General features: G+C 42.6%; 1 protein-coding gene across 2 annotated transcripts in view; it reads left to right on the top strand.

The window, feature by feature from the left end:
• Positions 1-20,966, top strand: part of SLC26A5 (solute carrier family 26 member 5) — a 47,036-nt gene that overhangs the window by 13,029 nt on the left and 13,041 nt on the right. The window contains exons 6-12 of one of the 2 annotated variants that reach the window (XM_054494992.1): positions 446-598; positions 10,384-10,466; positions 15,294-15,441; positions 16,623-16,736; positions 17,852-17,929; positions 18,934-19,029; positions 19,242-19,348. In XM_054494992.1, the coding sequence (XP_054350967.1) occupies positions 446-598; positions 10,384-10,466; positions 15,294-15,441; positions 16,623-16,736; positions 17,852-17,929; positions 18,934-19,029; positions 19,242-19,348 (779 nt within the window). The remainder of the gene's footprint in view (positions 1-445; positions 599-10,383; positions 10,467-15,293; positions 15,442-16,622; positions 16,737-17,851; positions 17,930-18,933; positions 19,030-19,241; positions 19,349-20,966) is intronic. The other variant, XM_054494993.1, reaches the window with a different exon arrangement.

Genomic DNA, 20,966 nt, shown 5'->3' with positions numbered 1-20,966 from the left:
AGACCAGCCTGACCAACATGGTGAAACCCCGTGTCTACTAAAAATACAAAAATTAGCTGGGCATGGCGGCAGGCACCTGTAATCCCAGCTACTCAGGAGGCTGAGGCAGGAGAATTGCTTGAACCTGGGAGGGAGAGGTTGCAGTGAACCAAGATCATGCCACTGCACTCCAGCCTGGGCAACAGAGCAAGACTGTGTCTCAAAAATAAATAAATAAATAAATAAATTACAGCTATAAAAAAAAAGAGTAACAACTATAAAGTTGTAGACTGGGTAAAAATGCCTCCTAATTGGTAGAAGCTACAAAGAGACATTTCATCCTGAGAACTTTCAGCTAGAAATATCCAATAACGGAATGGCTGGTGTGAATTAGTGCACTAGAGTGTCTCTGTCTCTCTCAGGGGCGATTTCTTGATGTAAACATCCAGCATTCACTGTGTTACAGAGTACAGTTGCTGTGTTGCAGAATGTTAAAAACCTCAACGTGTGTTCCCTAGGCGTCGGGCTGATGGTTTTTGGTTTGCTGTTGGGTGGCAAGGAGTTTAATGAGAGATTTAAAGAGAAATTGCCGGCGCCTATTCCTTTAGAGTTCTTTGCGGTAAGTCACCTTTGGTCAGTGACCTATTCAGCTTCTACAACTGCATTTACTTATTTCTTTGAGGGATTTTGAAGTGGATGAAAGGAATTTTTTGCTCTCAATTCTGCCAAAAGAAGGTTACAATTTGTCAAAGAAATTTCACAAATTCATTGACAAGAAAGTAAAAAGAAAAAGCCTTAAAACATAGACACAGATGATTTTTTAAATTATATGTAAGACTATGCATGAAAATTTTAACATTAATTTATAAGTGATGGGATTATGGAGGATTTTCTCCTCAAATTTTTATTGGCTAATTGTTTTGTAATGAACACATATTACTTTAATAACCTAAAAGAAAATCCATTTCCATTTTGACAAAACAAAGGTTTCCAAACTTTCTCCATCCCTTGACACTCCTGAGCCAAAAGAAATACCTCACAGTTCCATTTATTAAGTAGTTAGGTCCAAACACTTTAATAATATTTATGATTAACAACTTTGTAGTTGTTTATAAAAATATGCACATAAATTGGAATAAAAATATTTTATTATGTTCTTAAGTAACCACAATTATTTAATCATGGAATGCGTATGCCTGATGGGAACTGCATAGATCCTCAAACGTCAGAATCAAAAAGGACACTGCTACCCTCATTTCCTGTTCACATGAATATGTATGTGGTTCCTGCTTTTTCATCACAGCAACCACTGAACACCTAGCTTTGCAAAGATACGGCAAAAAGAACACAGTGTTCAAACTGTGAACTACTGCCAACTAGAAGTTTGCACAGTGCCCAGTAGATGTCACTGTTTCACTGGGGACCTTTTAATATCCAAAGTGTCCCATAGAGTGCCCTTGGCACCCTGGGACTTGTTTGCACATGTGTGGGAGCTGCAAGGATAAGAAATGAAGAGTAGGCTAGGTATGGTGACTCCACATCTTTAATCCCAGCACTTTGGGAGGCCAAGGCGGGCAGATCACTTGAGGCCAGGAGCTCGAGGCCAGCCTGGCCAACATGGTGAAACCCTTTCTCTACTAAAAATACAAAAAATTAGATGTGGTGAAATGCACCTGTAATCCCAGCTACTTGGGAGACTGAGGCATGAGAATTGCTTGAACCTGGGAGGCAGAGGTTGCAGTAAGCCAAGATCGCACCTCTGCACTCCAGCCTGGGTGACAAAGCAAGATTCTGTCTCCAAAGAAATGAAGAGTACATTTGGGGGTAAAGGGCTGGCAAGATGGCCGAATAGGAACAGCTCTGGTCTGCAGCTCCCAGTGAGATCAACACAGAAGGTGGGTGATTTCTACATTTCCAACTGAGGAACCCGGCTCACCTCATTGGGACTGGTTAGACAATGGACGCAGCCCACAGAGGGCAAGCTGAACCAGGGTGGGACATCACCTCACCCAGGAAGCGCAAGGGGTCGGGGAACTCCCTCCCTTTGCCAAGGGAAGCTGTGAGGGACTGTGCTGTGAGGAACAGTGCATTCTGGCCTAGACACTATGCTTTTCTCATGGTCTTCACAACCCGCGGACTAGGAGATTCCCCTGGGTGCCTACACCACAAGATTCCCTTGGGTTTGAAGCACAAAACTGGGCAGCTATTTGGGCAGACACTGAGCTAGTTGCAGGAGTTTTTTTTCATACCCCAGTGGTGCCTGGAACGCCAGTGAGACAGAGCCGTTCACTCCCCTGAAAAGGGGGCTAAAGGCAGGGAGCCAAGTGGTCTAGCTCAGCAGATCCCACCCCCACAGAGCCCAGAAAGCTAAGCTCCATTGGCTTGAAATTCTCACTGCCAGCACAGCAGTCTGAAGTCAACCTGGGACGCTTGAGCTTGGTGGGGGGAGGGGGCGTCTGCCATTACTGAGGCTTGAGTAGGCAGTTTTCCCCTCACAGTGTAAACAAAGCCACCTGGAAGGTCCAACTGGGTGGATCCCACCGCAGCTCAGCAAAGCTGCTGTAGCCAGACTGCTTCTCTAGATTCCTCCTCTCTGGGCAGGGCATCTCTGAAAGAAAGGCAGCAGCCACAATCAGGGGCTTATAGATAAAAGTCCCATCTCCCTGGGACGGAGAACCTGGGGGAAGGGGCAGCTGTGGGCGCAGCTTCAGCAAACTTAAACATTCCTGTCTGCCAGCTCTGAAGAGAGCACCAGATCTCCTAGCACAGCATTTGAGTTCTGCTAAGGGTCAGACTGCCTTCTCAAGTGGGTCCCTGACCCCCGAAACTCCTGACTGGGAGACACCTCATACAGGAGATCTCTGGCTGGCATCTGGCGGGTGCCCCTCTGAGACAAAGCTTCTGGAGGAAGGAACAGGTGGCAATCATTGCTGTTCTGCAGCCTTCGCTGGTGATACCCAGGAAAACAGCATCTGGAGTGGATGTCAGCAAACTCCAGCACACCTGTAGCAGAGGGGCCTGACTGTTAGAAGGAAAACTAACAAACAGAAAGGAATAGCATCAACATCAACAGAAAGGACGTCCACACAAAAACCGCATCTGAAGGTCACCAACAGCAAAGACCAAAGGTAGATAAATCCATGAAGATGAGGAAAAACCAGTGCAAAAAGCTGAAAATTCCAGAAGCCAGAACACCTCTTCTCCTTCAAAGGATCACAACTCCTCGCCAGCAAGAGAACAAAACTGGATGGAGAGTGAGTTTGACGAATGGACAGAAGTAAGCTTCAGAAGGTGGGTAATAACAAACTCCTCCGAGCTAAAGGAACATATTCTAACCCAATGCAAGGAAGCTAAGAACCTTGAAAAAAGGTTAGAGGAATTGCTAACTAGAATAACCAGTTTAGAGAAAAACATAAATGACTTGATGGAGCCGAAAAACACAGCACAAGAATTTCATGAAGCATATACAAGTATAAATAGCAAAATCAATCAAGCAGAAGAAAGGGTGTCAGAGATTGAAGATCAACCTAATGAAATATAGCATAAGGACGAGATTAGAGGAGAAAAAAAGAATGAAAAGGAATGAACAAAGCCTCCAGGAAATATGGGACTATGTGAAAAGACCAAACCTATGTTTGACTGGTGTACCTGAAAGTAACGGGGAGAATGGAACCAAGTTGGAAAACACTCTTTAGGACAGTATCCAGGAGAATTTCCACGACCTAGCAAGACAGGCCAACAGTCAAATTCAGGAAATACAGAGAACACCACAAAGATACTCCTCAAGAAGAGCAACCCCAAGACACGTAATCATCAGATTCACCAAGGTTGAAATGAAGGAAAAAATGTTAAGGGCAGCCAGAGAGAAAGGTCGGGTTACCCACAAAGGGAACCCCATCAGACTAATAGCGGATCTCTCTGCAGACACCCTACAAGCCAGAAGATAGTGGGAGCCAATATTCAACATTCTTAAAGAAAATAATTTTCAAACCAGAATTTCACATCCAGCCAAACTAAGCTTCATAAGCAAAGGATAAATGAAATCCTTTACAGACAAGCAAATGCTGAGAGATTTTGTCACCACCAGGCCTGCCTTACAAGAGCTCCTGAGGAAGCACTAAATGTGGAAAGGAAAACCCGGCACCAGCCATGGCAAAAACAAACCAAAATGTAAAAAGCATCGATACTGTGAAGAAACTGCATCAACTAATGGGCAAAATAACCAGCTAGCATCATAATGACAGGATCAAATTCACACATAACAATATTTTTTTTTTTGAGACAAAGTCTTGCTCTTGTCCCCCAGGCTGGAGTGCAATGGCACGATCTCGGTTCACTGCAACCTCCACTTCCTGGGTTCAAGCAATTCTCCTGCTTCAGCCTCCTGAGTAGCTGGGATTACAGGTGCCTGACACCATGCCCAGCTAATTTTTGTATTTTTAGCAGAGACGAGGTTTCACCATGTTGGCCAGGCTGGTCTCGAACTCCTGACCTCAGGTGATCCGCCTGCCTCAGCTTCCCAAAGTGCTGGGATTGCAGGCATAAGCCACCACACCTGGCCCACACATAACAATATTAACCTTAAATGTAAGAGGGCTAAATGCCCCAATTGAAAGACACAGACTGGCAAATTAGGTAAAGAGTCAAAACCCATCAGTGTGCTGTATTCGGGAAACTCATCTCGTGTACAAAGACACACATAGGCTCAAAATAAAGGGATGGAGGAAGATTTACCAAGCAGATGAAAAGGAAAAAAAAAAAAAAAGCAGGGGGGTTGCAATTCTAGTCTCTGATAAAACAGACTTTAAACCAACAAAGATCAAAAAAGACAAGGGCATTACATAATGATAAAGAGATCAATGCAGCAAGAAGAGCTAACTATCCTAAATATATATGCACCTAATACAGGAGCACCCAGATTCATAAAGCAAGTCCTTAGAGACCTACAAAGAGACTTAGACTCCCACACAATAATAGTGGGAGTCTTTAACACCCCACTGTCAATATGAGACAGGTCAATGACACAGAAAATTAACAAGCATATTCAGGACTTGAACTCAGCTCTGGACCAAGCAAACCTAATAGACATCTACAGAACTCTTCACCCCAAATCAACAGAATATACATTCTTCTCAGCACCACATCACTCTTATTCTAAAATTGACCTCATAATTGGAAGTAAAACACTTAGCAAATGCAAAAGAATGGAAATCATAACAAACAGTCTGTCAGACCACAGTGCAATCAAATTAGAACTCACGATTAAGAAACTCACTCGAAACTGCATAACTACATGGAAACTGAAAAACCTGCTCCTGAATGACTACTGGGTAAATAACAATATTAAGGCAGAAATAAATAAGTTATTTGAAACCAATGAGAACAAAGACACAACGACCAGAATCTCTTGGACACAGCTAAAACTGTTTAGAGGGAAATTTATAGCACTACATGCCCACAGGAGAAAGTGGGAAAATCTAAAATCGACACCCTAACATCACAATTAAAATAACTAGAAAAGGAAGAGCAAACAAATCGAAAAGCTAGCAGAAGACAAGAAATAACTAAGATCAGAGCAGAACTGAAGGAGATAGAGACAAGAAAAACCCTTCAAAAAAATCAGTGAATCAGGAGCTGGTTTTCTGAAAAGATTAACAAAGCAGATAGACCATTAGCCAGACTAATAAAGAAGAAAAGAAAAATCAAATAAACACAATAAAAAATGAGAAAGGGGATATCACCACTGCTCCCACAGAAATACAAACTACCGGCTGGGCATGGTGGCTCACGCCTGTAATCCGAGCACTTTGGGAGGCCGAGGCAGGCAAATCACAAGGTCAAGAGATCAAGACCATATTGGCCAACATGGTGAAACCCCCTCTCTATTAAAAATTTAAAAAATTAGCCGGACATGGTGGCACATGCCTGTAGTCCCAGCTACTTGGGAGGTTGAGGCAGGAGAATCACTTGAATCTGGGAGGCAGAGATTGCAGTGAGCCAAGATCACACCACTGCACTCCAGCCTGGGCAACAGAGCGAGAATGAGACTCTATCTCAAAAAAAAAAAGCAAAAAAGCAATACAAACTACCATCAGAGAATACTGTAAACACCTCTATGCAAATTAACTAGAAAATCTAGAAGAAATGGATAAATTCCTGGACACATACACCCTCCCAAGACTAAACCAGGAAGAACTTGAATCCCTGAATAGACCAATAACAGTCTAGGACCAGACGGATTCACAGCCGAATTCTACCAGAGGTACAAAGAGGAGCTGGTACCATTCCTTCTGAAACTATTCCAAACAATAGAAAAAGAGGGAATCCTCCCTAACTGATTTTATGATGCCAGCATCATCCTGCTACCAAAACCTGGCAGAAACACACACACACACACAAATTTCAGGCCAACATCCCTGATGAACATCAATGCAAAAATCCTCAATAAAATACTGGCAAACTGAATCCAACAGCACATTAAAAAGTTTATCCACCATGATCAAGTCAGCTTCATCCCTGGGATGCAAGGCTGGTTCAACATACACAAATCAATAAACAGAGTCCATCACATAAACAGAACCAATTACAAAAACCACTTGATTATCTCAATAGATGCAGAAAAGGCCTTCAAGAAAATTCAACAGCCCTTCGAGCTAAAAACTCTCAAATGAGGTATTGATGGATCATATCAAAATAATAAGAGCTATTTATGACAAACCCACAGCCAATATCATACTGAATAGGCAAAAACTGGAAGCATTCCCTTTGAAAACCAGCACAAGAAAAGGATGCCCTCTCTAACCACTCCTATTCAACATAGTATTGGAAGTTCTGGCCAGGGCAGTCAGGCAAGAGAAAGAAATAAAGCGTATTCAAATAGGAAGAGAGGAAGTCAAATTGTCTCTGTTTGCAGGTGACATTATTGTATATTTAGAAAAACCGTTCGTATCAGCCCAAAGTCTCCTTAAGCTAATAAGCAACTTCAGCAAAGTCTCAGGATACAAAATCAATGTGCAAAAATCACAAGCATTCCTATACACCAAAAATAGAGAGCCAAATCATGAGCAAACTCCCATTCACAATTGATCCAAAGAGAAGAAAATATCTATGAATCCAACTTACAAGGGATGTGAAGGACCTCTTCAAGGAGAACTACAAACCACTGCTCAAGGAAATCAGAGAGGACACAAACAAATGGAAAAACATTCCATGCTCACGGATAGGAAGAATCAATATCGTGAAAATGGTCATACTGCCCAAAGTAATTTCTAGATTCAATGCTATCTCCATCAAGCTACCACTGACTTTCTTCACAGATTTAGAAAAAACTACTTTAAATTTCATATGGGACCAAAAAAGGGCCCGCATAGCCAAGACAATCCTAAGCAAAAAGAACAAAGCTGGACTCATCACACTATCTGACTTCAAACTATACTACAAGGCTACAGTAACTAAAACAGCATGGTACTGGTACCAAAACAGATATATAGACCTGTGGAACAGAACAGAGGCCTCAGAAATAACACCACACATCTACAACCATCTGATCTTTGACAAACTTGACAAAAACAAGCATGGGGAAAGGATTCCCTATTTAATAAATGGTGTTGGGAAAACTGGCTAGCCATATGCGGAAAACTGAAATTGGACCCCTTTCTTACACCTTATACAAAAATTAACTCAAGATGGATTAAAGACTTAAATGTTAAGACCTAAAACCATAAAAACCCTGGAAGAAAACCTAGGCAGTACCATTCAGGACATAGGCATGGGCAAAGACTTCATGACTAAAACACCAAAAGCAATGGCAACAAAAGCCAAAATTGACAAATGGGATCTAATTAAACTAAAGAGCTTCTGCACAGCAAAAGAAACTACCAGCAGAGTGAACAGGCAACCTACAGAATGGGAGAAAATTTTTGCAATCTGTCCATCTGACAAAGAGCTAATATCCAGAATCTACAAGGAGCTTAAATTTACAAGAAAAAAACAACCCTATCAAAAAGTGGGCAAAGGATATGAACAGACACTTTTCAAAAGAAGACATTTATGCAGCCAACAAACATATGAAAAAAAGCTTATCATCACTGGTCATTAGAGAAATGCAAATCAAAACCACAATGGGATACCATCTCATGCCAGTTAGAATGGTAATCATTTAAAAATCAGGAAACAACAGATGCTGGAGAGGGTGTGGAGAAATAGGAATGCTTTTACACTGTTGGTGGGAGTGTAAATTAGTTCAACCATTGTGGAAGACAGTGTGGTAATTCCTCAAGGATTTAGAACTGGAAATACCATTTGACCCAGCAATCCCATTACTGGGTATATACCCAAAGGATTATAAATCATGCTACTATAAAGACACATCCACACATGTGTTTATTGCAGCACTATTCACAATAGCAAAGGCTTGGAACCAACCCAAATGCCCATCAATGATAGACTGGATAAAGAAAATGTGGCACATATACACCATGGAATACTATGCAGCCATAAAAAAAGGATGAGTTCATGTCCTTTGTAGGGACATGGATGAAGCTGGAAACCATCATTCTCAGCAAACTAACACAGGAACAGAAAACCAAACACCACATGTTCTCACTTGCAAGTGGGAGTTGAACAGTGAGAACACATGGACACAGGCAGGGGAACATCACACACTGGGGCCTGTCCATGGGTGGGGGGCATGAGGAGGGATAGCATTAGAAGAAATACCTAATGTAGATGATGGGTTGATGGGTGCAGCAAACCACCATGGCACTTGTGTATGTATGTAACCTGCACATTCTGCACATGTATCCCAGAACTTAAAGTATAATAAAATAAATTTAAAAATTTAAAAAAGAAATGAGTATAGGTGTCTGATCCAAATTATAGCAACAAGTTCTAGCTATTGAAACAACTGGCTGGTGTAGCTCACAAGGAAGCAATACCTTCAAACTTTTTCTTTTCCTCAGTCTTGTCTACATGGCATTAGTACCTTTTAACAGGTAAAACAAAACAAAACAAAATATATCTCTAACAGTTTCAAAACCTCTTCTCTCACTGGGGCTAGGCACAGAGTTTCCGTTTTGACTTGGAGTACAGCAAGAGGTTCTGAGCACTTTTGCATGGGAAAGAAGTCAGGCAAGCCCCAATTATGAAGTAAATGACACAGCTTGCCTCTCCTGCTTTGGGTTACTAATTCTGTTTCCCAGATTCCCTTTAAAGACTCTTCCATGTTTCCCAGGGGAATGGTTTCCCAGAATTCTAGAAAGTTTAGGGACAGCATCTTTATGACTCCCTTTAAGTGTCAAATTTATTTTTTATTATAAAAATATTTTTTGAGTTTTGCATTCAATTTTATAATACATCTATTTGTCTTGATAAGAAAACAATGGTTTAAATTACTTACCACTGTATAAAATTATAGCTCCAGGAGCTTGAGCCATATATATTCTGTGGATTTGAATACTCTAGGCACTCCCCAGTTAGAGATGCACAAAAAATGCAATTAAGGGTGATGAAAATAATTGTCATCAACAGAAAAGGATCCTCCCATCAAAAGAGCCAGAATCACCCATGCCCCTGGTCTCCCAGGCTGCTGTTTCTGATAATAAGTTTACCTTATTATTTGTTTCCTGCAGTGGCCATCCTCAGGAGGGGCTGGCTTCCTTCCCTGGCCAGCTCTAACTTCTTCTCTGTTGGGTAACTCACTTAGAAAGCTCTATAGGCAATAGTTCCTGGGCATGGAGCAAATTGCTATCTCACCTTTTGTTATGTTTCTCTTGTAACTCATTAGGGATCGTACTTTACACCCCAAGTAAATCTATGCCCTGCCAATCCAGGATGGGCTTATGTAAAGTGACCCTCTGTTTGATGTACAGTTCTACCCTGACTTTGTAGCTGAAATGGGAGGAGACAGCTATGGGTTGCTGTTGGGGCCCTGTCACCACACTTGGGGCTGCTGTCCCAGAAACAGGATCACTAGGAGGATTCTAAATCCAGACGTACATTTTGTAATCATACAGTGTCATTGTACCACCCTCGAAGTACAGAGTTAAATATCCTTTATTCATAATATTGTGGCCAGAGACTCATTTCACTACCCTAAAGGTGAGGTCAACGTTTGAAAGGCTTTATGGCCTTTTTCTGTAGCAGTCAACTAGCCAGACACCTTAGTGTAGAAAAGGACAAAGCATGAAGAAAATGCCAGGTCATACACTGTAGAGTTCATTTTAATTATGTGGGGTAGGGTCATTAAGAGAAGTTAGAATTGTTGAAGCTAATGGTAAATCTTCTTTTTAAATCTGAGTGTTAAAAGTGAGAATAGATTTGACTTGACTAACATTATTTGAAGCTGATTTTTGCGGTATTTGAACATTCATTTCTAAAGATGCATTTGGATTTGTGTCTTTTTAGGTTGTAATGGGAACTGGCATTTCAGCTGGGTTTAACTTGAAAGAATCATACAATGTGGATGTCGTTGGAACGCTTCCTCTAGGGTAGGAAAGTAGTTTTAAGTAACTGTGTGACTGAAATAATCAATGGATCTATTGTCTCTAACTCTTACATTAGTTCTCTTACAATGAAAAATAATCTTTTTTCTATAAATCAAATAGCTGAGGGCTTTATGGGGGTTGGGTGCATTTTATTTTTATTTTTATTATAGTAAAAAACACATAACAAATTTTTGTCTTAACCTTTTTTTTTTTTTTTTTTGAGACAAAGTCTCACTCTGTCTCCTGGGCTGGAGTGCAGTGGCGCCGTCTCGGCTCACTGCAACCTCCATCTCCCAGGTCGAAGCGATTCTGCTGCCTCAGCCTCCCAAGTAGCTGGGATTACAGGTGTATGCTACCACACCTGGCTAATTTTTTTTTTTTTTTTTTTTTTTTTTTTTTTGAGATGGAGTCTCGCTCTGTCCCCCAGGCTGGATTGCAGTGGCGTGATCTCAGCTCACTGCAAGCTCCGCCTCCTGGGTTCTTGCCATTCTCCTGCCTCAGCCTCCCGAGCAGCTGGGACTACAGGCGCCCGCCACCACGCCCAGCTGATTTTTTGTATTTTTAATAGAGACAGGGTTTCACCATGTTAGCCAAGATGGTCTCAATTTCCTGACCTCGTGATCCGCCCGCCTTGGCCTCCCAAAGTGCTGGGATTACAGGCATGAGCCACCGCACCCAGCTAATTTTTATATTTTTAGTAGAGACAGGGTTTCTCCATGTTGGCCAGGCTGGTCTCAAACTCCTGACCTCAGGTGATCTGCCCCCCTCAGCTTCCCAAAGTGCTGGAGTGCTGGGATTACAGGTGTGAGCCACTGTGCCTGGCTTTTTTTTTTTTTCTTTTTTTTGAGACCAAGTCTCACTCTGTTGCCCAGGCTGGAGTGCAATGGCACAATCTCAGCTCACTGCAACCTCTGCCTCCGAGGTTCAAGTGATTCTCCTGCCTGAGCCTCCTGAGTAGCTGGGATTACAGGTGTGTGCCACCACACCCGACTAATTTTTATATTTTTAGTAGAGTCAGGGTTTCACCATGTTGGCCAGGCTGGTCTCGAACTCCTGACCTCATGTGATCCACCCACCTCGGCTTCCCAAAGTGCTGGGATTATAGGCATGAGCCACCATGCCCAGCCAATCTTAATCATTTTTAAGTGTACAGTTCAGTAGTGTTAAATATATTCCCATTATTGTAAAACAGATCTCCAGGACTTTTTCACCTTGCAAATCTATAACTCTATACCCCTTAAACAAGAGCTTCCTCTTTTCTTCTTCCCCGAGCCCCTAGTAACCACCATTCATCTTTATGTTTTTATGAATTTGACTTCTCTAGATGCCTCATATAAGTGGAATCATACAGCATTTGTCTTTTTGTGACTGGCGTATTTCACTTAGCGTAACGTCTTCAGAGTTTGTCTATATTGTAGCATATGACAGTATTTTCTTCCCTTTTTAAGGCTGAATAATATTCCATTGTGGATATATACTGTATTGTATTTCTCCATGCATCCATTGATGAGCATGTGGGTTGCCTTTACCTCTTGGCTATTGTGAATAGTGCAGCTGTGGATATGGGTGTGCAAATATGTCTTTGAGACCTTTCTTTCAGTTCTTTTGGGTATATACATGTAAGTGGATTGCTGGATCTATTTTTACTTTTTTGAGAGCCTTTCATACTGTTTCCCATAGTAGTTATGCCATTTTACGATCCCACCAATAGTGGCAAGTGGTTTTCTGTTTTCTTTTGTTCTCCTAAATTTAATAGTTTTAAAAATCTCTCCCTGAGTGACATGGGATTTAAGAGCAAAACAACCTAAATCCTATCCTGCCACGTACTAGCTGTGTGATCTTAAGCAGGCCACTTATCCTCTCAAAGCCTCCATTTCCTTACCTGCCAGGTAGGCATGGTAATTAATACTTATCTCAAGGGCAGTTGTGAGAGCTACAGGAGATAATGCATGCAAGGCAATGAGTGAACACCTGAAGACACAGTAAGCATTCAGGTCGTGTTAACTACTTATTAGTAATGGGTTTTAAGGCTGTTATTTCAATGAGTTTTTAGTTTCTAATCATGTTACTTCTTTGCCTCATCTATATTATCTAACTGTACACTTTTAAAACATATTATTGGCCGGGCACGGTGGCAGACGCCTGTAATCCCAGCACTTTAGGAGGCTGAGGCGAGCAGATCACGAAGTCAGGAGTTCCAGACCAGCCTAGCAAACATGGTGAAACCCCGTCTCTAGTAAAAATACAAAAATTAGCCGGGCATGGTGGCGGGTGCCTGTAATCCCACTCTTGGAAGGCTGAGCAGGAGAATCGCTTGAAACCAGAAGGCGGAGGTTGCAGTGAGCCAAGATCACGCCATGGCATTCTAGCCTGGGGAACAAGAGCGAAACACCATCTCAAAAAAAAACAAAAAAAAAACCAAACAAACAAAATACATATATATGTTAAAATCTACTTGTCACTATAATTTCTACTTAATACCTTCCTTTCCCTATTGCATTGTACTCAAACATACTGCTTCCCTTCTGTATGTGACAGCTTAACTAAAAAAAAAAAAGACCTTATGTTTCTGGCAACTGGCTACCCAGAGGAGACCTTATCTTTCTGGAACATTGCCCAAAACCAAGTAGGTAACAAATACCTACCTACCTATCTACATACAATCATACCATTTCAGTTACCTGTGAGTCTTATTGCTCCACTGATAACAGACTACCTCAAAACAGTGACTTAAAACAGCCACCATTAATTTGCTCATAATTCTTTAGTCTAGGTTAGGCTCAGTTGGGTGGTTCTTTGGCAGGTCTCACTTGGGGTTTGTTATGCATCTGCAGATGTCTGCAGGTGTGACTAGTGTTGGAGGATCCAAGAGGGCTTCAGTCATGTGTCTGACACCTCATCTGGAGTGACTGGAACAGGTGAGGGGTAGCGGGCATCTTCTCTACATCTGGTATCTCCAGCGGCATTGCCAGACCTCTTTACATGGTGGCCCAGAGCAACAGGAAAGAAAAGCAGAGAATTTACCAGGCCTCTTAAGGCGCTCATACGGCATCACTTCCACCACATTCTGTTGCTCAAAGCACATCACGAGGCCAGCCCAAATACAGCTGGAGGGGAAACAGATTCCACGTCTAGATTTGGGGAGAGACATGCACATACAAGTATGGGAGGAATGACTAGTGGCCTATTTGGAGGCAAACTACCATGCTTCTAAATACACATACCTACACATATAAATGCGTCTGCTGTAGACAAGCAGGTTCTTCATGGTTTTGTTGTACTTGGTAGATGAGCAGTGCATTTTGCAGTGCCCAGAAAGTGACAGTTGACTATTAAAGATCCCAATCATAGCACTATATCCTGTTTTCTTGTTCGTCTGTTTGTTTACTTTCCTTAACTTGTTCCAAAATATGTCCTTTTCTTATGTTCTTATTCCCTTAGGCTCAAACCTGCTGCTAGGCCTTCCCTCTTAGTTCATGCCTGTGCAGCAAAGAGCAGGGAAGGACAACAGGTTTTATAGTCAGACCCCCCCAGGTTTGACTCCCTGCTGCAGTTTGGGAAAATCACTTAACGTCTGTCAAAATCCATTTTTTCACCTATAAATTGGGATAATAGTAGAACCTATGTAATGGGAGTGCTGTGAGAGAAAATGAGACGACTTATGTAAAGCATATAGCAGGTAAACTCACCTTAACAGACATTAGGTTCCTTTCCCTTTCTTCGTCTGTTTCCTTACTTCATGATGTGAAACATCCCTTCCGTCACTGCGCTATGACATAGTCGAGAAATGGCTGTGGCCAAGCAGGTTCTTCATGGTTTTGTTGTACTTGGTAGATGAGCTGCTTGTCCTTGGACAAGTTGCTGAACCTCACTATGCCTCATTTTCTTCATCTGTAAAATGGGAATTATAATGGTGCCTAGTTCACAGGGCCATTGAAAACAATTAAATGAGCACAGAACCTGGCACAGAGAAGGCACATAATAAATGCTTGTTATTGTAATAATTATTAGTATCAGTTAAGTTATTGTTATTATTGTTTAGCCCAATGCCTTGAATTGGAGGAGAATGTCTGAAAATCCCTATTGCCCCTTCCCCCATAACATTCTAGGGAATCCCTATTCTGTTTCTTTAGGATAAGGATCCCAGACTACAAGTAGGTACCACAAAAGCTGGGTTCTCCATTGTGGGATTCCAGGAGTCACACTTTTATCTCCTCCAGATTCACAAGATTCCCAGGTGACACCCGAGGAGTATAGTCTTCTGCTGCTCCTTTCCCATGTTACAAACTCAGCTAATGGGATAAAAAAACACACACGCACTCACACAGGAAGAGGTAGCAGACTCGGAGTCCTTACATCAGATGACAAGGGGGAGAAGTATGTGGTGCCTAGCATTGCCAGGACATTAATTCTCCTCTAAGGTAGCCCTTAGACTACTCTCCTCCCCACCCCAAGACTTGGGTTCAGATGCCTGGTGGCATCTGAGCACTTTGCTGACCCTCTCTTCTTCCTGGTTTCTATGTCTTACTTACACTTGCCATCAGGGTGCCATGAGGTATGAGGTTACTCCTTTTATAAATAAAATGGCATCTGATCTCTTCTGATAACCCATCCAGGTAGAAAGCTGCACTTTGCAGTTTGAGCCTGAAAAGAACCTCTCTGTGTCAAGGAGGGCGCTCCTTTTTGCCAACCAGAGCAAATAAGTATCCAAGCATTCATTACTTCATTTGCAGATAATGCCCCCCTAAAATGCTTCCCTGCAGTCGCAGGGTTTTTTTTTTCTTTTCCCTTGTGGTCACAACACAAGTTAAAGGCAGCTTGACTTTTCAGGCTGCTACCTCCAGCCAATCCGGACACCAGCCTCTTCCACCTTGTGTACGTAGATGCCATTGCCATAGCCATCGTTGGATTTTCAGTGACCATCTCCATGGCCAAGACCTTAGCAAATAAACATGGCTACCAGGTTGACGGCAATCAGGTAAAGATAATCAGTTTCCTGCAGATGTTTCATAGCAGTACAATCACCAAGGTCTGGCTCATGCCTGTAATCCCAGCACTTCGGGAGGCCAAGGCAGGTGGATCATGAGGTCAGGAGATCGAGACCATCCTGGCTAACATGGTGAAACCCCATCTCTACTGAAAATACAAAAAATTAGCTGGGCGTGGTGGCGGGCGCCTGTAGTCCCAGCTACTCGGGAGGCTGAGGCAGGAGAATGGCGTGAACCCAGGAGGCGGAGCTTGCAGTGAGCCGAGGTCACGCCACTGCACTCCAGCCTGGGCGACAGAGCGAGACTCTGCCTCAAAAAAAAAAAAAAAATCACCAAGGTCGGTTATGGAAGGCACAAGAACTACTCTATCTTGGTAGAAAAACTTTTTGTACTGCTGATTGATGTATCCGAAGCATGTATTTATTCAATCTGCAATGTTATTCCTATTTTTGAAGCTCACAGCTTAGGATTAAATGTTTTTCCAGGGCGTTTTTGCTCCCCAGGAAGGTTTATCTTTGTTCGTTAAACATTGGGTATATGATTCGTCACTAACTCCACAATATTCTCTTTGTCACCTACTTTTATAACACAGCCACAGATAAGGTATTTAATCCAAACACTGTGACCTATAATGTTGACATAACGATGTCTATTTCAATACCTTATGTATTCTAAGGAGAAACTAGATGCTCCACATTCATCTGAGATGCGGTTGTCAAACTAGAAATACACAAAGTAAACCTAAGAGCAGGACTCACTTGCCCCAGGAAGACACTGGCATGTACTCATTTGTGAGCAATAGCCCAGGCATTAAAAAGATGCCAAGAGTCCTATACAACAATAACTTTCTCTTCAGTAAAAATAGTTTATCCCTTTTAGTGCAGTTTTCTTCTTAAGCGTTATTTATGTAGAGGGTGGGTTTGGAAAGGAGGAGGCTGAGCAGGGAGCCCAGCGTTTATCCCTGACAAAATAAAAATTCAAAGTGTTCCCCCCTCTAACTATAAAATATGCCATAATTCCTATTTTGAACTCATGCTAAACAAATTCTTACATCTGAAAGGAAAATGAAGAGATAGGCTGTAGTGCTGACAATGTGTATTAAATGGGCTATTATGCTTTTTTTCCTGAAGAATGACCTATCTCTTTTGTGTTTTGTTTCTACATGGGAAAGGAGCTCATTGCCCTGGGACTGTGCAATTCCATTGGCTCACTCTTCCAGACCTTTTCAATTTCATGCTCCTTGTCTCGAAGCCTTGTTCAGGAGGGAACCGGTGGGAAGACACAGGTGTGTATATAACAGGCCTCTAAGACCTGATGATATGGGTGGTAATTAAATTTTAATCTTTTGATTATATTCTGAACCCAAACAAAGCTACTCTGGCCTGCAGATCCATGCTCCAGTGAGCTGTATAGTGAATCAGAGAAAGGCATGATTAGTTGAAGTGAATCACAAGGAACTGAATCTATAGGAAAGAGGTATATTCTCCAGTTACATTGGAAAGTTATGCAACACTCGGCTACCAGTAAACCTCAAAGTTCAGACATGGAATGTTGTTATGAAAGCCTGAGACTGAGTGTGGGCAGTATGCCAGCACCATCCAGTAGAACTTTCTGCAATGATGGAAATGTTCAATATCTGCACTGTCCAATATGGCAGCCACTAGCAACATGTGGCTCTTGAGCACTTGAAATGTGGTTAGTTCGACCAAGACCTGACTTTTAATTTTCACAAATGTAAATGGCCAACCAGGCGCGGTGGCTCATGCCTGTAATCGCAGCACTCTGGGAGGCCAAGGCGGGCAGATCACGAGGTCAAGAGATCGAGACCATCCTGCCCAACATGGTGAACCTTGTCTCTACTAAAAATACAAAAATTAGCTGGGCATGGTGGCGGGCGCCTGTAGTCCCAGCTACTTGGGAGGCTGAGGCGGGAGAATCGCTCGAACCCAGGAGGCAGAGCTTGCAGTGAGCCGAGGTCCCACCATTGCACTCCATCCTGGCAACAGAGTGAGACTCTGTCTCAAAAAAAAAAAAAAAAAAAGTAAATGGCCACATGTGGCTACTGGCTCCCATACTGGACAGCAGACACTTAGCTGAACTCTTCTGGTGGCCCTTGTAGGTCTCAGGTTAGCACCAGACATCTTTCCTCCACCTCTGGAAAGGACATTTTAATTAGGATATTACAGCATTTCAGCTTCCATTTAAAAGCCATAAGAAGAACCAAAACTTCAGAGAGGGAGTGTGATGGAGCTATAGGTTATGTAGTGGTTTAGTTGATTTATTTGAATCCATATTTTCTTGATCTTCCCATAGTAATTATCAAAAGAATAAAACCAACTTATGCCCTGCCTCTTATTCCAGTCTCCTAAAAGCCCCTTCCATGTGTCTTCTCTCATTCAGCTTGCAGGTTGTTTGGCCTCATTAATGATTCTGCTGGTCATATTAGCAACTGGATTCCTCTTTGAATCATTGCCCCAGGTGTGTGTAATGTGGACGTGGGTGAAGTTTTTTTCATGTGTAGAGATTTTGCTATTTTATTTGTTTATGTTTTTGTGGCTATATTAGGGTTATTTACTGTAACCCTCACAGGATGGTATGAGAAAGGGCCAAGGCTAGGACCAAGATCCTGCTCTATAACCTACTGACAGCTGCCTGCAGGACCTGGGGAAAGCCATCTTAACTCCTCTGAGTCTCAGTTTCCTTATCTGCAAAGTCGGGGTTTGGACTTGCTGATCTTGAACGTCCCTTCTCTCTTTGACCTTCTATAACCTTATACTTTCATAAAAAAATCTGAGATGGCCTACATTCATAAGACATTTACATGATGACATATTTAATCTAGTAGAGATCAGAACCATATAGAGTAGAGAAGATCATAATGTAGAAAGACCATAGGTGAAATAATTCCTTGAGTACCAAGTTTAATTCTGAACCTCTTGGCCACCATGCAGGTTTGCTATTAGGATATAAGACTGATTTCCAGCCGGGTGCAGTGGCTCACGCCTGTAATTGGCACTTTGGGAGGCCGAGGCGGGCGGATAACCTGTGGTTAGGAGTTTGAGACCAGCCTGGCCAACATGGTGAAACCCCGTCTCTACTAGAAACACAAAAATTAACTGAGTGTGGTAGCATGCACCTGTAGTCTCAGCTACTCTAGTGGGAAGGTTGAGGCAGGAGAATTGCTTGAACCTGGGAGGCAGAGGTTGCAGTAAGCCAAGATTATGCTACTGCACTCCAGCCTGGGCGACAGAGCAAGACTGCATCTCAAAAAAAGAAAAAAGAAAGACTGATTTTCCAAGGCCCCTTTTAGCTAACCAGGTCCTGAAAATCCAGGTGTTCATGGCTTCAAAGCTACCATTGGTGCCATATAGGAAGTGAGTAGGGAGAAGGCATGGGGAGAACAGCAGGAGGACAGTGAGGAACCAGCAAAGGACACTCTGTGGACACAAGAGGAGAGGCATGGGGGATGTGCTCTGTTTCAGGCTGTGCTGTCGGCCATTGTGATTGTCAACCTGAAGGGAATGTTTATGCAGTTCTCAGATCTCCCCTTTTTCTGGAGAACCAGCAAAATAGAGCTGGTAAGTAACAAAGGTGATGGCTCTGTTAATATGTCATAGAGCAAACATGATTCGTGCTAAGAAAAATGTGAGAAAGATAAGTTAATGCAGTCGTTGTGTGCAGTATCCAATTAGGCAAGGTAAAAGTAGCATGTGTGTGTGCACACTTGCGTGTTTAACTCTTGTGGGATGTTTAACATGGTTCTCCATCAAGTTTTCTGTCTTTTGCTTAGACCATCTGGCTTACCACTTTTGTGTCCTCCTTGTTCCTGGGATTGGACTATGGTTTGATCACCGCTGTGATCATTGCTCTGCTGACTGTGATTTACAGAACACAGAGGTGAGTGCCTAAATTGGAATAGATGTGAGTGTTCCGGCAGAGATGACAATGTTGACTTTAAGTGTAGACCAAAGTTTAAGTTGGTAGAAGTGGAGCCCTTTGATGGTTTCTAGTTAGCGTGAGAGGAAGCTGTAACACTCATGTAGCCTGTTGACTAAATGAATAAAATGCCAATTTAAAAATTCCATATAATTTTGCCAAATGCTCTTCTATGTCACAATTTATGCTCCCATCAATGGTTATGTTAAAAGAGCCTAATTTCCATCATTGTTTCTGCCATTCCCGGTCTAGTGCTATGCTGGTTTATTTACCCTCTTGCAATTTGTTTCGGCACCACATACTGACATGAGTTTCAATGACATGAAGCAAACTCTGACGCCAAGTTATCGTATGCATTCCTTCCATTGTCCTTTCCTCCACCCTGAACCACTATCTCCTGTTATCTCTTCTCCCTAGTAGGAAGCTGAGCCCACTAGGGAAAGTATAAAATAAATTTTAAAAAAAATATGGTTGGGCGCAGTGGCTCATGCCTGTAATCCCAGCACTTTCAGAGGCCAAGGCAGGCGGAACACTTGAGGTCAGGAGTTCGAAACCAGCCTGGCCAACGTGGTGAAACCCCATCTCCGCTAAAAATATAAAAAAAATTAGCCGGGCATGGTGGCACACACCTATAATCCCAGCTACTTAGGAGGCTAAAGCAGGAGAATTGCTTGAACCCAGGAGGTGGAGGTTGCAGTAAGCCAACATCATGCCACTACACTCCAGCCTGGGCAACAGAGCAAGACTCCATCTCAAAAACAAAAAACAAAAAAAAAAAAAAAACTGTTTATGGGCTGGGCACAGTGGCTAACACCTATAATCCCAATTCCAGCACTTTGGAAGGCTGAGGTGGGAGGATCACTTGAGGTCAAGACCAGCCTGGGCAACATAGCAAAACTACATCTCTACCAAAACACAAACAAAAAAACACCTTTTTGTGATAAATCACCATAAAGATGAAAAGGAAACATTGTCATAGAAATAGCCTGGACTAGCCAGGCACAGTGGCTCTTGCCTGGAATCCCAGCACTTTGGGAGGCCAAGGCAGGTGGATCACAAAGTCAGGAGTTCGAGACCAGCCTGGCCAACATGGTGAAACCCTGTCTCTACTAAAAATACAAAAAATTAGCTGGGCATGGTGGCAGGTGCACCTGTAATCCCAGCTACTTAGGAGGCTGAGGCAGGAGAATTGCTTGAACCTGGGAGGCAGAGGTTGCAGTGAGCCGAGGTCGTGCCATTGCACTCCAGCCTGGGCAACAAGAGCAAAACTCCATCTCAAAAAATTTTTTTAAATAAAATAAAATGAAGAAATAGCCTGGACTTTAGTCAGGTCCTGGCAGCACCTTCTGTAAGCTCTGTGATTTTGCATACCTCTCAGAGCCTGTTTCTGCATCTGTAAAATGATACTAATACTTCCTACCTCATATAGTTACAATAAGGCTTAAATGACAAGGCCTACAAACAGCCAGCACAGTGCCTGACAAGTGCCACCCACTCTACCAATGCCAGTGCCCTTCCTGCTTTAACACAGAGGGAAATGAAAATGAAGCTAGTGTGGTTTTGCCTATGGTTGCAAATC

Source organism: Pongo pygmaeus, chromosome 6 (assembly GCF_028885625.2).
Source record: "Pongo pygmaeus isolate AG05252 chromosome 6, NHGRI_mPonPyg2-v2.0_pri, whole genome shotgun sequence".
Taxonomy (NCBI): Eukaryota; Metazoa; Chordata; class Mammalia; order Primates; family Hominidae; genus Pongo; species Pongo pygmaeus.
This window is presented reverse-complemented; position numbering and strand designations above follow the sequence as displayed.